Source organism: Episyrphus balteatus, chromosome 2, assembly GCF_945859705.1.
Source record: "Episyrphus balteatus chromosome 2, idEpiBalt1.1, whole genome shotgun sequence".
In the NCBI taxonomy this organism is placed as follows: Eukaryota; Metazoa; Arthropoda; class Insecta; order Diptera; family Syrphidae; genus Episyrphus; species Episyrphus balteatus.
In genome coordinates, this window is record NC_079135.1 from 97,422,334 (window position 1) to 97,438,841 (window position 16,508).

Consider the following 16,508-nt stretch of genomic DNA (forward strand, 5'->3'; position numbering starts at 1 on the left):
AGAGGTTGGTAATTTGAAAAAAGTTTTTTGTCATCATTTTTGTACGATAAATAGTGATGTAATTTATTGGAATACAATGGTTAGTTGAGAAAGGTTAAAAAAAATTCTATTCATGTACTGAAAAAGAAATCAACTCACACAGCATTTTTTATTTGTTGTAACTTTGAAAAAAGTTTCGATAGATTATACTTAAGCATGTTGTTTTTCTAGATGCTCATATGGCAAACCAAAAATTATTGATTTTTACACTAGAAAAAATGTTTATATGGTTTTTAAGATGAAATAAATCAAAATCAACTTAAGCTTCTTAACAGAATTCTAAGTAAGAATTCTAAGAACTATAAGGTCACTGTGGAGTATGCGTACTGTTTTTTTTTTTCCAAAAAAAATTATGAAACTAACCAACTATAGTTGGGATGACGAAAATAAATGAAGGTTTAGCTTGGACTAACCTTGAGAAAATGAACCACAGTGCAAAACCAACAATTTTTACACTGAATAAAAAAAAAATTATTTATTTTTGATTTTTGAGGTGAAAAAAAAAATTTATTCCGTTATAATTTTAGAACTAAAGAAGGGTTATAGAAAAAACGTCTAGAGTTATCCTAGGTTAACTTTGGGCAAACGAACCAGGAAGGTTTGAAAAAAAAAAAAAATTGAATTTGGGGGTGCCAACTTCACATAACCAGAAACCGGGCTCTGAGAAATAAGGCCCCAGGAAATATGGATCCATACCAAACAAAATGAAAAAAGGCCAAATTTTTTTTTATTCATATAAATGAGTAAAAAGAAATACCTAAAAAAAGAGGTTGTCTGTAAAGCCGGTTTACGGACGATGATTTTACGTGATAACGTCGTCAGAAAACAGGTTGTGTGCTTTTGTTTAAAATGAGTCAATTGAAGCGTTTACTTATTTTAAACAATCATAATTTACAAGAAAAAGCTAAAAAAAAATACCTTTTTTATTTTCTCATTGTATTAATTTTTTTATTTTAAAAGCTTACAAAAAAATTATTCAATATAAAAGCCAAGTATTTCTTCTTAAGAATAAAACCATTTTTAAATCTTTACAATGCGCAAAAAGTATAAAAATAATTTATTGAAAACAATCATTTTCATCAAAAAAAGCAAAGAAAACCTATAATTTTATCTTCGCACGTTATTGAATCAATTTTTTTCAATGACAACCTATAAAAAATTTTATACCACCAAAGCTTATTGTCTTAGCTCAAAATATATATATCGATCAGGTCTATGAGACATCTACAAAAAGAGCTAGAATTTTTTGAACTCCATGTATTTTCATCAAAAAAAGCATAAAAAACATTAATTTTTATGTTCTCATGCTATAGAATCAATTTTTTTCAATGACAAACTATGTCCAATTTTATATCATGTGAAAGCTTATTACTTCACCTTTCACATGAAGGTTCAATCTTATTTTTGTGATGCCTACAAGAAAAGTTAGAATTTTTTAAATTCAACCATATCGAATTTCCAGACTGAGATTACGGTACTTCCTACACTGGTGACTGTTCATGTGGCAACAGATCTCCACTGGTGTTTTGAGGTTTTCCGCAAGTTTCTTGATTTAACATTGTGTAGCTTGTAGTTAGTCTACCGTTATGTGTGATATACCAAATGAAAGGTAATTGTATCAGGATGCTTATAAAAGTAATAAAATTTCTATCTGCTCTTGGTCAAAAGTTATAACCTGTTGAATTCTAAAATTTTATTTTACCGTTATCTCAAAAGTGTGTTTACGAAAATGATTGAAACTTCGCACACATATAGTCGTAGTCATGGTCTATCATTACTCCATATACTTTACTCCTGTATCTATTAAAGAAAAAAAGATAAAAATAAAAAACGATGAAAATCGGTTAAAAACGGTTAAAAACTGTTAAAAAACGTGTTTTATAAAAACTTGTTTCTTCCGTTATTCAGTCAAAACTCACTAAACGATTCCAAATTTTTGCACATGTATGCATTAGGCCAAAACCTACATGTCATATAAGTTTGAGATTTTTTGAACGCTCCAAAAAAAAAAAAGCTAAAAATCAAAAATTACCCAAAAATACCCCTAAAAAACAAGGTGTTTTTCAAAAATTCATATTTTGAAACGCAGAGCGTTGGAAAAAAATCCGTATCAGACGCCTAACTTTTTTTTCCCTTATCTTTCACCTGGCATCTTTAGAATTGTCAAAAAAAAATTTTCTTTACCCAAAATCATCATTTTGTCATAGCACCAACACGTGTACAACGTTCAAACAAAACGTTATAGCTTAGTTTCAAAATTTTTAAGAATTTTTTCTTAAATGCAGTTATTCTTATATTAATCTCATCTATCTATAGCAAAAAAATCAATTCTCTACGACTTCGCGTTTAGATTTTAGCCCATATTTCATCTTTCCGTTTTACCCCTGTTTACCCTATTAAATGACAGAATTTTTAAAAATCCTTCATTTGGATTAAGCTTTTGGTTATTATCTTTCAATTAAGCTATAGAAGATTTTTGTATCTCTAATAGTTTATTTTTAATTTTGAATTGAAATTTTTGAGCGCACTGCGAAAGTGCGAGAGTGTAACGTTAGAAAATGGCGTCACTTTTTTGTGGTGGCTGCCATGGTTCATCGATATTTAAGACGTTATCACGTCAAAAAATTACTTTTATGTGTCTTTAAGTCATTTGAATTTTTTGGTTTGGTATTGTTCCGGGAACACTTTTTTGGTGATATTATATGAAATAAAATATAAATAAAAACTAACAAACATATTTTTCTAGTAGCATAATGCTCATTATATAAGTCGGTTAATGAGACAATACCTTTCATTTAATGATTAAAAATGTTTAAAAAAAAATGTCCTAGAATTAAAATTTTCCACCTCCTTGGTTTTGTCTCGTATTTAATTTTTTCTTAAAAAAAAAAAAAAATCTTTTCTTACTGGGCTATATTAATAAATATTTCTAGAATGATATTTTTGTAATTTATTTTCATATTACGTGGCGCTGTACAGTGTAATACAAAAACCTTTTACACATCAATTATTTTGATAGCAGTAATAATCTTTTCAAAAAGGATTTCAATAGGTACAAAATTACACAATTTGGTCGCAAAATTACTGATAAAGTAAAGGGTATTTTTATAAAAATTAAAAACAAAAAGCAGTGTTATTGTTTTAGTTCCATTTCAATTTTCAACTTGATAACACCACTTAGAAACTACTATACAATGATGTTATTAAGTATTTTCATAGTTTGGTTACAATTGTATGGGGTTCTTGCTGGATATTTTGAAATAACACAACTTATTGAAAAAGTTCACAACCTATCAGATTCAGCTGCAGTTTATTTTGTTGGAGTTGAAGATGAATTTTTGGCTGATTTTATGAAGACACATTCTTCAATACCTATATCAATTTTCTCGTCAATATCATCTGATTTTATATACTTCACCAATACAATATTGGTATTTCAAGATCCTGCAAACGTAAATGTCAAAAATACATCTTTATTAATAACTAAACTTTTAGTCAGAAAATTCGTCATCGTGATTGCCAGTAATATTAACACATTAAATCAATACTTTTTCTACTTTAAAGAACACAATTTTACAAGAATTTTCGGAGTCAGCGGTGACATCAGCTACGCATTTCTTCCTTATGCAAAAATTCAAATTCAACAGCTGATAAGAACTGACCCATTTCCAGATGCTATGAAAGATTTAAATGGATTTGTATTTCGAACTGCTATTCAAAAGGATGTTCCAAGAACAATTCAGTATCCCGATAAAAATGGTCAAAATCGAATTGGAGGAAGCTTAGCACCAGTATTTGTAGAATTTCTTAAAAGATTCAATGCAAAATTTGAAGAAATTCTAATCAACAATAGTTCAGAATTGAATATGCCAGGATTGTTTAATGCAACCATAAACCATGAAATTGACATAAGTATGAATACGTATTTGCCACATGAAGGTCTTGAATTGAGTTATCCGATAACAGTTTTAGACTACGTTATAATGGTTCCTCGAAATGGCTATTTGGATCCATATGACTACTTTCAAAGACCATTTTCGGTCACGGTTTGGTTGTGTATTGGACTAACTCTCCTCTATATAACAATTATAAAAGTTATCCTTGACATCTGTCAAGGAAATTCGGATCATTGGAGTTGTTTTAGTGAAACTTTTTTGAATTTTCTAAATTTGCCTACAGAAAGGCCCATAACTTTTGCCTATCGCTTACATTTTCTTGTTTTGATTTTTTCCTTCGTCATTGGACAACTCTATAATATTTATTTCACATCATTCCTTACAGTTTACATCCCAATAAAGCAGTTTGATACAGTTCAAGATATGGTAGATAAAAATCTTCAACTTTTAATGGCAGACTATGAATTTGATAGAAGACCTAACTTTTATCCAGCTGGTTTGGCAAATCTTATAGTACCAATTTCACATACAGTACAATTGCCTCAAATGTACTCAATGAGAAATACAAGTTATGCCTATGCTTTAGGAGAAGATAGATGTCAATTTCTTGTTCAGTGGCAAATAACTTTAATTGGAAGAAGTCTATTTCGAAGAGCTCGACAAAGTATCAAGTTTTATTATTTAGGATTTTTGTTGGCTTTTCATTCACCATTTAAAGAAATTTTAAATAATTTTATAATTGAAATTCAACAAACTGGTTTGCTGAAAAAATGGAACTCGGAAACAGTTTGTCAAGCTAAACAAATGGGTTTTAGTTTGAATGTGACTAGGAATGACAATGTGCAGGATATGAATGTTTAAGAAATGGATCAACCCTTAATGTTAAAACATTTACAATTTGCGTGGTGCTGCTTGGCAATTGGTTTGACAATTTCAGTAATGGTATTTGTTGGGGAAGTAGTTATTTGTCTTAAATGATTTACAATAAATTCTGCAAAAGCATTCAAAATAAAATTATATATTTAATAGTAATTTTGTTTGTGTAAATTTGTTAAAATTAGAAATAAATAAAGAATTTGTTTATCTGAAGAATTGTTTTTTTTTTTTTTTTTTTTTTTTTGTGATTTGTTTCTTTTTTTCATACTTGGCATGAGTGGATTTGATACCAATAAGTGAGTAAAAAGCTTTTGAAAACTTAGCCAAGAATCTTGGAGAGCAGTGTTGCCAGAGCCGGCTATTTATCGCCAAACAGGCTCGTTGAACTTTTAACTCGCTCCTTAAAATTTTGATTTTCGATTTATCGGATTTTGGCTCTTTTAAGATTAAACTTGGCGATTTCAGGCTCCTTTAAAATCAAAGCATTTTACAGCAAAAATCCACCAAAAATGTGAACAGACAACCAATTTGCGTACATTTTGCATTTGATTTTCATTTAAAATTTAATGAAAACCAGAATATATCAACAAAATGAAAAAAATACATAATTATAATTGAAACCTGATAAGCAAAAGCTATTTGAAAATAAAAAAAAAGTCATGTGTGCAATTCACACGTGGTAGAAGTGAAACCTTAAAAAAAAAAATTTCTTGCAAAAAAAGAAAAAATCTAGCTATTTTTTTTTCTATCTCCTTTAAATACATGTTTTTTATATGACAACCTACAATAAATTTTATACCATTTGAAAGCTTATTGTTTCAGCTCAAAATATTCATATCGACCATGTCTATAAAACATCTACAAAAAGAGCTAGATTTTTTTTAACCCAATTAGTTTTTATAAAAAAAGCAAAACAATCAATCTCTTTTCTCTTCTAACGCCATTAAATAGATTTTTTAAATGACAATGTATAATAAATTTTATATCATTATTATTTCACCTTTTATATGACGCTTCAATCATAGTTCTACCATGCCTACAAAAAAAGTAAGAATTTTTTAAAGCCAACCATGTCGAAATTTCAAACTGAGATTACGGCAACAAATCTTCACAGGTGTTTTGAGGTATTTTTCAAGTTTTTTCAATTAAAGATTATATAAATTGTAGAGCACGTACCGTTATGTATGATATATTAAATGAAAGGTAATATTATCAGCATTAAAGTTAAAGTTAAATAAATTTGTTATGTGCTCTAGATCAAAAGATACAACGTGTTTAGAAAAAGAACATCTTTTTACCGTTATCTCAGAATTTTGAATATGAAATCAATTGAATTTTTGTATATTATTATAGTTTATTTAATTACCTATCTACAGTACAAATTTCCTTCATCTATCTATTAAAACAGAAAAGTTATAACAAGTTGAATGTTCGTGTCGCGTTTTCGTTTCATCTTGTTTCAAATCACTACGATACTAAAGAAGTTTTCACTTCAAAAATAAAATCTCATTCCACAAAATTTGTTTGCGTTTTTTTTTACCATTTTTGAAAACAGCTATTTTTGGCTCCAAGATTTTTTATAATTGGCTCCTTGCCTCGAAAATATTCTGGCAACCCTGTTGGAGAGTTGTTTAATTTTTTTTTAATTTGCTTAGGCTTTTGGCTAACAGATAACAAAAAAAAAATTATAATTTTTTAGACCAAAACTTTTATGAAATAGGCCTCTGCTCTGAAGACATTCAAAACTGAGAGCCTGGGTCTTTGAAAAAAATGTGAAATCCATTCCTGCTTTTAAGTGCAAGTATTATTGCTTTAATTGAAAGTTAAATTTATGTGATTATTAAATTGATGCTTATAAATGTCTTCTAAAACATTTTTGTTTTCATGATTGTCAACAATCAAGGTTAATTGTTGTCTTTTTTTTTTCTGTGCAATAAATTGTTACTTTTTGATGACGTTCCTTCAATCACATTAAATTAAAAAAAAAAAAAAACACAGTCTTGATTGTTTTTCTATCATACCAATAAAAGGTGATGAAAAAAAGTTTTAATATAAAATTATTACTTACTTTGTATAGTCTATCTATTACTTTCAATTAAAAAATATTAAATTTCATTTTTTTTTTAAAGAATACTTACACAAAATTATAATAATTAGGTTTTAAAATGTTAATGAAATTCAGTTATTGTTATTGGTAAGATAATATTTTTTTTTAAATACTCGTTATATAAAAATCGATAGTCACTTGCATGTGCAAGTGCTTTCGTGACCTTATTTATTTTCACAAGAATTTATACTTTAGAATTTATGCTGTGAGTTTTATATAGTGTCGGTAAACATCGACCAAAATAAGGCGTCTTAGTAAGGGTACGACAGATCTTACTGATGAGCCCTGGGCGAAACGCTTTATAAATTTTTGGAGTTGAGGTCAATTGAACTTATAAATTGAATTGTATTCAATCGCTCCACTTAAAATAAAAATAATTTTAATAATTTTTATTATTTTAGTTATTTTTTCTTCGTTATTAAACTTTTTTAAATTCAAAATTTTTTTAAAATTTTTTTGGCTGATATTAAAATTATATAAATGCTTTTGTATAGAAAAAAAAAGTCATTTAAAAGTAGATCCTGTTAATATAAAAACTAATAGGTATTTGAATTTTTTGAACCAAAATCGTTGTAGAGGTTTGTGAGAAAATTAAACTTTACTACCGTTATTTTTGGTCCAAAAAAGCAGTCAAAATGTACTTCATACAAAGTTTGATGTAAATCGGTCCTTTAGTCGAGGACTTGCGAGATCCACTTATTTGACATTCTTTACTATCGTAATGTCTGATTGTTATCTGATCTTTTTGACGTGATAACGTCTTACAAATCGATGAACCATGGCAGCCACCACAAAAAAAGTGACGCCATTTTCTCCCGTTCCACTCTCGCACTTTCGTAGTGCGGCAAAAATTTTAATTCAAAATAAACTATTAGAGATACAAAAATCTTTTATAGCTTATTTGAAAGATAATAATCTAAAGTTAAAAAATACATTTGAAGGATTTTAAAAAATTTTATCATTTAATAGGGGTAAAACAACATTTCAAAAAATTGGCTATTTTCTAAAATGGTTTTCTAAAACTAAAACATGAGATAGACCTTTGACAAAGTAGTGATTATAAGTAGGGGGTATTTTTTTTTTTTGACAATTTGAAAAACGCCATTCAAAAGATAATACAAAAAAGTTAGGGGTCTAATACGGATTTTTTTTTAAAGTCTCTGCGTTTCGAAATATGAATTTTTGAAAAACACCTACATACTTATTTTTGGGGTATTTTCAGGTGAGTTTTTATTTTTTTTTTAATTTTTCGTAGTGTTCAAACTCATAGAACATGTAGTCTATGACCGTGTGCATGACCGAATAACGTTAAAAACAAGTTTTTTTTGTCCCAAGTTTTTTGTCCGTTTTTTATTTTTATCTTTTTTCTTCAACACATAAATAAATGAAATTTATATTGTAGATAGATAATAGACAGGACTATATTTGTGCGAAATTTCAATCAATTTTGAATTCAAAATTTTGAGATAATGGTAAAATAAAGTTTTATTTTTCAACAAGTTATATATTTTGATCTAGTGTAGAAACATGATTTTACGTTATTGAGCATCCCGGTGATATTACCTTTCATTTGATATATCACTCATAACTGTACATTCACTACAAGCTACACAATGTTAAATTAAAAAAGCTTGCGAAATACCTCAAAACACCTGTGGATATCTGGGAAGTACCGTAATCTCAGTTTGGAGTTTCGACATGGTTGGCTTTAAAAAATTCTAACTTTTTTTCTAGGCATCACAGAAATAAGATTGAAACGTCAAATGAAAGGTGAAATAATGAACTTTTACATGATATAAAATTTTTAATAGGTTGTCATTGGAAAAAAATTGATTCAATAGCGTGAGAAGATAAAATTATATAGTTTTTTTGCCTTTTTTGATGAAAATTGATCGAGTTCAAAAAAATTCTAGCTCTTTTTGTAGATGTCTAATAGGCATGATCTATATATATATTTTGAGCTGAAGCAATTAGGTGGTATAAAACTTATTATAGGTTGTTATATAAAAAAAAATTAACTTTTGGGTGATGGAAGTGATTTTTTCACTTTTTTCATAAGAAATGATTGTTTTTAATAAATTATTTTAATACTTTTTGTGCATTGTAAAAATTTAAAAATGGTTTTATTCCTTAGAAGAAATACTTGGCTTTCAAATGGCATAATTTTTTTTGTAAGATTTTAAAATAAAAAAATTAATATAATTAGAAAATAAAAAAGGTAATTTTTTTAGCTTTTTCTTGTAAATTATGATTGTTTGAAATAAAAAAAAAACGCTTCAATTGACTCATTTTAAACAAAAACACACAACCTGTTTCCTTAAGTTTTCTCGTAAAATTATCGTCCGTAACCGGCTTTACAGACAACCTCTTTTTCTTGTAAGAATGCATATATAACTTAATATGTTAAAAATAGTTCCCATGTATATCGCAAGTAAAAATGATTCACAATTTTGCACCGGTTAAAATTGATTTAAAAATAAAAGAAATATTTGAAAAAAACGGCAATACATTCGATACTAAGATATAAGTTCAGTTTTAAAAATTAAGAAAATTAATCAAGTTTTAAATTTAAGTGTTTTGAAAATCTGGTCATCAAACTTAAAATTAGTTACAAAAATTTAACATACCTTTTAGCTGAAACGTGCTTAGCTTATGTAGAGGAAGAGTAATAAAGATTCAGCTCAAATATTAAATCAAATCTAGTAAAAGCGATATCTTTAAGAAAGTTTGCCCTTCTCACGAAACTATTAATTTTTCAAAAATAGTTGAGCTTTTAACTACGATTTTCCTGGTTTATTTATCTTTATATTCTTACATTTGTGGTAAAGTTTTTATTTTTTTTTTTTTAGTTTTGGGATAGTTTTAAATTAAGTTTCGTTCATTTCACTAATATTGAAATATGTAGGTTAAAAAAAAAAAACATTTAAATTCTTTATCAAAAATCTGTTCGGCTTCTTCAAAAGTTCTTGGTAAAGTAAAGTTAGGTCTTTATACTTACTTCTGAATGTATACCTAACGATTGTAAACTTATATAAATAGATAAAGTCAACGATACCAAATTCATTGAAGATCCATTTCTTCCTGACATGATAACTGCTTAGTTTCTCAAACACATCATGATGTAATATAACTATATGTCCATTTATCTTTTATCCACGCAAACATCTCACCTTAAAACAACTATTAAATTTAAAACAATACACATTGATGTAACTTATTTATTTCTTTATTTATCGTTTCAATAACTTAGAAACCCTTACAAGTTCACCAATCAATCGTTCTCCTAAAAAAACAATAACTGCTCCTGTCAAACCAATTGTTAAACAATTCCATGCAAAACGTAAATGTTCCATTGTCAAAGGATCAAATTGTTTCTTTTCACCTCGATCATTTTGATCCATTCCAATTTTAAATCCAGCTTTAATAGCTTTTGCAAAAACATCTCTTTCCCATTTTTCTATTAATCCCGTTTCTCTAACATCAATTATGAAAGTATTCAATATTTCCTTAAACGGCGAATTAAATGGTAACAAAAAACCTAAAAAGTAAGATTTAACAACATCATCGATTAATTTAAATAATGGCTTTTTATACAACGATTGAAAACGAAGTAGAAATTCCGACTTTTCTGAACCAACTGCAAAGGCATAACTTGTATTTCTCATTGAATAAAGTTGATCATAATAACTGGCATGATCTATTGGCTCAACGATTTGGTCGAATCCTTTTGGAAAGTATCCTTTTTTCTCAATCAAACTCCATTCATATGAATTTGCAAGAACACGAATATTATTTTGAATCAAGTCATCAATTGACTCATATTGCTTGACTTTAATGTGAACTGTTAGAAATGATGTAAAATATATCACATAAATATTTCCAAGTATAAATGATAGAATAGTGACTTGAATATGCATGGAATAAGCTGAATAAATTGGTTTCTCCAAAGGCATTCTTAAAAAAGTTAGAAAATTTTGACTAAAGCTATCCCAAATGATGACTTTTAAATTTGTACAATATTTCAAAATTACATCCATTATGGTCACATAGGTTAAAGTTAGTCCGATAAAAGTCCAAACTTCCATTGAAAATGGTCTTTGAAAGTATTCCTTTGGATCTACATAGCCATTTAGGGCAACCATGATGCTATATTTCTCAATTTTAATTGGATAACTTAGATCAAGAGTGTAGATGTAACAGAAAACATTCATGCTAATGTCAATTTCATCATAAATTGTTGCATTGATAACCGTTTGTATGTCAAACTTTGAAGAGTTGTTGTTAACATCGATTTCTTTGAAAGTTGCATTATGCCTGCGAAGAAAGTTGAGAAAAATCTGTCCATAAGTTCCACCAATTTGATTCTTTCCATTTCCGTCAGGATACCAAAACGTCCTTGGAATATCTTTCTGAACCGTTGTTCGAAAGACAAAGCCTCTTAAGTTTTTTTGAGCATACGGAAGAGGGTCATCGGTAGAGAGTTGTTGAAATTGATTGTCTTCATAGGGTAAATAAGCAAAGCTATCCTGTTCAACGATACTAAAGATTCTGGTGAATTTTCTATCAGCAAAATATCGGATCCATTGTTTCATTGAGGCAGTGTTTTGAGTCAAAACTATGACAAACTTTCGCATAGCCAAGTCGGTGATCAAATCTTCCAGCAACTCAGAATATTTAGTATCATTTTTAACTGCTTCGACTATTAGAACAACATTTCCGAAATCGATATATTCGTCAGAAGTTATTTCTGACGAAATCAAAACTGGCACAGAAAACGAAGTTTTTGAAAATTCTTTCAGGAAATTTTCATCTTTTCCAACAAAATGTAATGTTACCGAAGTACTTTCACGATTAATTTTTTCAAAAAGTTTATTTAATTCAAAATTATTTGGAAAATTATTAACAAATGGAATGAAAATAAAGAAAATTATTTTAACTAAAAGCATCACTTGTTTTCACAATGGATGTAGGCAATAAACTAGATTCTTCGGAAGCACTTTTAAATATAGTCACTTTGTACATTTAAGTTAATTTATTGACATGCAAGAAGATAACAAAAACGTTTAAGTAAACCTTTTACATAAACCATTAGAAATCCGTTTTGTTAAATGAGTTTTGATGTTCATTATGTAGGAACTGATTTATGAAATTGTTTAGAAACTATATGGATTCTCAAAGAGTATAAAACAAATGACCTGCAATTTCTTATTTGTTGACTCTTACACACAGATATATGTATGAAAACAAATGAAATAAATTGAATTGCCTGAATCCAGCCCTAATCAATAAGTGTTAACTGATAAATTTTTACTTTCATTTCCTGGGGGGGGCGGTTAGTGATATTTGTTGTTTAATAACTAAATTTTTGATTGAATTTGTATAGACCCATATAATTCAATCGAAGGAAGAAAAATGTAATAAGCTCAGAAAGGTGTTCCTCACAATGTCATGTGTGATTGCTATCTCAACTTTGATATTTTTTAGAAGTAAAAACAAAATTAGAAAAATGTCTCCTAAAATAATATTTTGTTATGTACGCTACATAAACATTATATAACTTAATAGGAAACGCTCAGAATTACATTTTTATACACGAAAGTATTGAAACGAAAATAGAAGTAGTATAGTTTGAAAAGAAATATTTGAAAATGTATCTAAGATAATCGAATCATATACATCTAATGTTAATGGCTTAAATAATTAGTAAGATATTTTCTTCAAAATTATTTTGGTTTTTTATTTTAATGTAAAATGAATGTTTATGTTGGTTTTTTTTTTTTAATTTTATTTTATTTTGTTTAAAGCTGCAGATAAGCAGTCATTGTAAGAAAAATATGGAAGGTTTTATTAAAAACTGTTTTTAATATCATGCTAGTAAATTTCAAACTCCTTGGACTTACGAAAAGAAGAGAAACTGAAAAAAGTCGTAAAAAGTACGTATACGCCCGAGTGTACCATTACCCATTTAAAAAGGAAATTTTTAAAAATTTTATGCGAATTGACGGATCTCCAATTTTAATGGGGACTTTAAATAATAATGGAAAGGACATAAATTGGGCCATCATTATGTAATATCTGACGTATACGAAATTGATTTTTTTTTAAAGCCTATTAGCAACCATAGAATTTTGAAAAATTGTTTTTTTTTTTTGGTTTTTGTTTTTGTAAAAGAATCGATGAATTTTTTTGAAGTTCTGTTTCTATGTGTTGATTGAATTCTTCATTTTTTGTTTAAAGGTTCCATGAAAAATTAATCTTTTATCATATTTAACATGAAAATCTACCACAGTCGTGCATATTAAATTTTTTTAGGACCAAAAGTAATGTTAGGTACCTACCATATAACGGAAATAGAAAAGTTTTTTTGTTTTTTTTTTTAATGGCCTTAATGATTCTGATTAAAATTTTTGAGTGTTAAGTTACAATTAGGACCTAACTTTTGAAACAAAACAAATTTTTTTTAACCCTTATTTACGGTACCTGTCATAAAACGGTTTTTTTTTCTGAATATCTTGAATATGACTAATTCTATTTCAACGGAAATTTAGCCTGAGAAAATTAAAAAAAAACATATTTTCCATTTTTTTAAAAATATTTCATTTTTTTTTTTGAAAAATCAAGTTTTTGAAAACGGGTTAGTGAAATATTTCGAAATTTTGTTTTCAACTGTTAATTAATTATTTCTTCAAAATAGCATACCATTTCCTTTTAAAAAGGGTCTAACAATTTTAATTTTTTTTTTTCTAAAAAGTCCTTTTCATAAAGAAATACTTCTTTTTGTGATCAAATCATTAAAAACGGTGTTTCATTAATAATAAAAACTGATTTGATGTATTTTTTTAATTATAAAAAATTCCTTACTTATGTAAATCAAAATATACATAACTTTCCCTTATTTTTTTTTCATAAAATTCCTACTTTTACCATAAGAGCAAGTAAGTGCAACCCAGTCGTGCATTTTATTTAATTTTTAATGGAAGGAAAATACATTAAAAAAAATCATGTGTACAATTCACTCGTCGTTGAAGTGAAACCTTAAAAATCATTTTAAAAAAATCGAAAAAATATAACTTTTTTTTATTTTTATTTATTTATTTATTTATTTGTGTAGATATTACATATTGTAGGACATTGTCCCTTATTTATATGCTAAGTTATTCAAAAAAATGAAAATGTAAACAACGAATAAGTAACTTGTATAAATTTACTTGAATTTTAAAGAATATCAATTAATTCGTAACAATTGACTTCAATCTTAAATACTTAATATAAAGAAAACAAAACTAGTCTTCATGAGTACAATCATTTGAACAAGAAAAACGCACAAGAATCGGAAGTTATACAAAAGTAGCAAATACCAAACGCTTGAACTTATTAACATTGTGTGTAGATCGAATTTGTCTTGAAAGGCCATTCCAAAGTTTAATGCCACGAATTAGAAATGACGATGAGGCTCGAGTACTTCTGTGCCAAGGTATAGAAATTCTATTTGAAGATGTTCTTCTCAAAAAAACAATTTTTTGAAAAATATATGCTGGCAGTGATTTGAAAATGATTTTGTGAAGAGTGCAAATAACTCTTAGCTCCAAAAACGACGAAAACGATATTCCCAAAAAAGATTTAGTAAAACCAGAAATATGCTCTCTCCTCTTTATGGAATAAACATATCTGACGACATCATTGAAGCATACCCTTAATCTTGACAGTACTACACCAGTAGCACCTGAAAACATTTCAGCACCATACAAAAAGTGGGGAACTAAAAGAGCCTTTGCAAGCTTAATTTTGATATGAAGAGGCAAATATTCACTAATATTATAAAGTTTGCGCAGGATAAAATTAGTTCGACTTATAAGATTGTTAATATGAGCTTCCCAAGATAAAGTTTCATCAAGTATGAAACCCAAACTCTTTACCTTACTCTGGTAAGGAATAACAACATTATCCAACACAACCGGATCCAACATGAAACTCACTGGCCTAAAATAAAAAGCAATGGCCTGCGATTTGGCTGGGTTCAATTTCAATTTATTTTCTAAAGCCCAAGAGTGAACAGAAAGAAGATCAGAATTAACAGAAGTGAGGAAGGAAGAAACTTCACTTATCAAACAAGAAAAAAGTAACTGCACGTCATCTGCAAACAGATGAACAAGCGAAAAAGAAGTTGCATTATGGAGGTCATTTATAAATATAGAAAACAGAATTGGCCCTAAAATGGATCCCTGGGGAACTCCTGATGTAATTTCTATAAAATCTGATTTATTCTCGCCAACACAAACATATTGAGACCGTTGCGATAAGTATGAAAGTATTAAATTACAGGCGCTATTAGAGAAGGAAAAATATCGATTGAGTTTGTAGCAAAGACGAATATGGTTCACACTATCAAAAGCCTTGCTGAAATCTAAAAGTAACAATAAAGAAACATATTTACGATCCATATTCATCTTAATTGTGTCGGTTAAATCAATCAGAGTTGTAGTTGTACTATGAAACTTTCGAAAACCAGATTGATTGCAAAAAAGTAAGTTATTTCGAATAAGAAATTCATTGATTTGCCATTTCATCAAAATCTCTAAAATTTTTGAAGTGGCCGGCAATAAACTAATGGGCCTAAAATCTGACGGTTCTTGAGGGTTAGATTTTTTTCCAACTGGAATAATTTTTGCACATTTCCAAGCTTGAGGATACGAAGAAGTGGTTAAAACTGTGTTAATTACATGCAACAAATGGTGAGATATCCAAGGAAAAATGAACTTAATGAATTTTATTGGAATATCATCAAAACCAGTAGCATTAGATTTGATAGAAAACAATGCATTGTATATCTCGTCAAGGGAAACACAACGAAAAGAAAAGGCATTTTCAATTTCAGGTACAAATTCAACATCATTTTCACTTGTGTTACTCTGAGATTGAGAGAAATAAGAATTAAGAATTGCCGGGTCTAAATTTCCAAAGTCCATTTCATTGTCCTTAAGGCCAATAGTGTTAATTTTTTTCCAAAGATCTTTGCTGGATTGAACACATTCAAACTTACGAATGCCATATTCCCTTTTTAATGCTCTTATTTCACTTTTAACTTTGTTTCTGTACTTACAAAATGTTTTCCATGTATTCTCAGAGGGACTGCCACGATACGCTCTAAGAAAGATCCCTTAAATTAATGGCATTGGCAACACGAGGTGAAGTAAGAGGATTAACTTTTTTATTAGGTCTAATAGTTTTAAGAGGCACAAAAGACTCAAACAAATACTTCAAGTTAGTGTTCAAGAAATCAACTTGAAAACTGGAATCATTCGTACTATATAGGACATTAAAATTGATCTGCGACATACTGGCATATAATTGATTAGTATTAATCGAGCTAAAATCTCTTATTTTAATTTCAAGATCAACTATTTCTGGAATTATATCTAAAGAAATAAAAATAAAAGCATGTTTTGAAATAGCTGGTATCCAGAACTGATCTTTATATTGTACTGAATCAGGGTTATTTACTATTATAAAATCCAATAAAGAGGTATTCGAGTGGAAACTATCAAAATGCGTTGCAATATTACTGTGAATTGTGTGCATGTTACACCTAC

At 28.2% G+C, this 16,508-nt stretch overlaps 3 protein-coding genes across 4 annotated transcripts in view; 2 read left to right on the forward strand and 1 right to left on the reverse strand.

The window, feature by feature from the left end:
* The window catches only part of LOC129910365 (L-asparaginase), a 52,082-nt gene that overhangs the window by 24,584 nt on the left and 10,990 nt on the right, over positions 1-16,508 (forward strand). The gene's annotated exons all lie outside the window — the stretch shown is intronic.
* On the forward strand, positions 586-4,924 carry LOC129910367 (uncharacterized). The gene has a single exon (XM_055987720.1). The coding sequence runs from the start codon at positions 3,234-3,236 to the stop codon at positions 4,794-4,796; it is 1,563 nt and encodes a 520-aa protein (XP_055843695.1). The 5' UTR covers positions 586-3,233; the 3' UTR covers positions 4,797-4,924.
* LOC129910368 (uncharacterized) lies at positions 10,061-11,780 on the reverse strand. The gene has a single exon (XM_055987721.1). It carries the CDS (start codon positions 11,550-11,552, stop codon positions 10,149-10,151), a length of 1,404 nt encoding a protein of 467 aa, XP_055843696.1. The 5' UTR covers positions 11,553-11,780; the 3' UTR covers positions 10,061-10,148.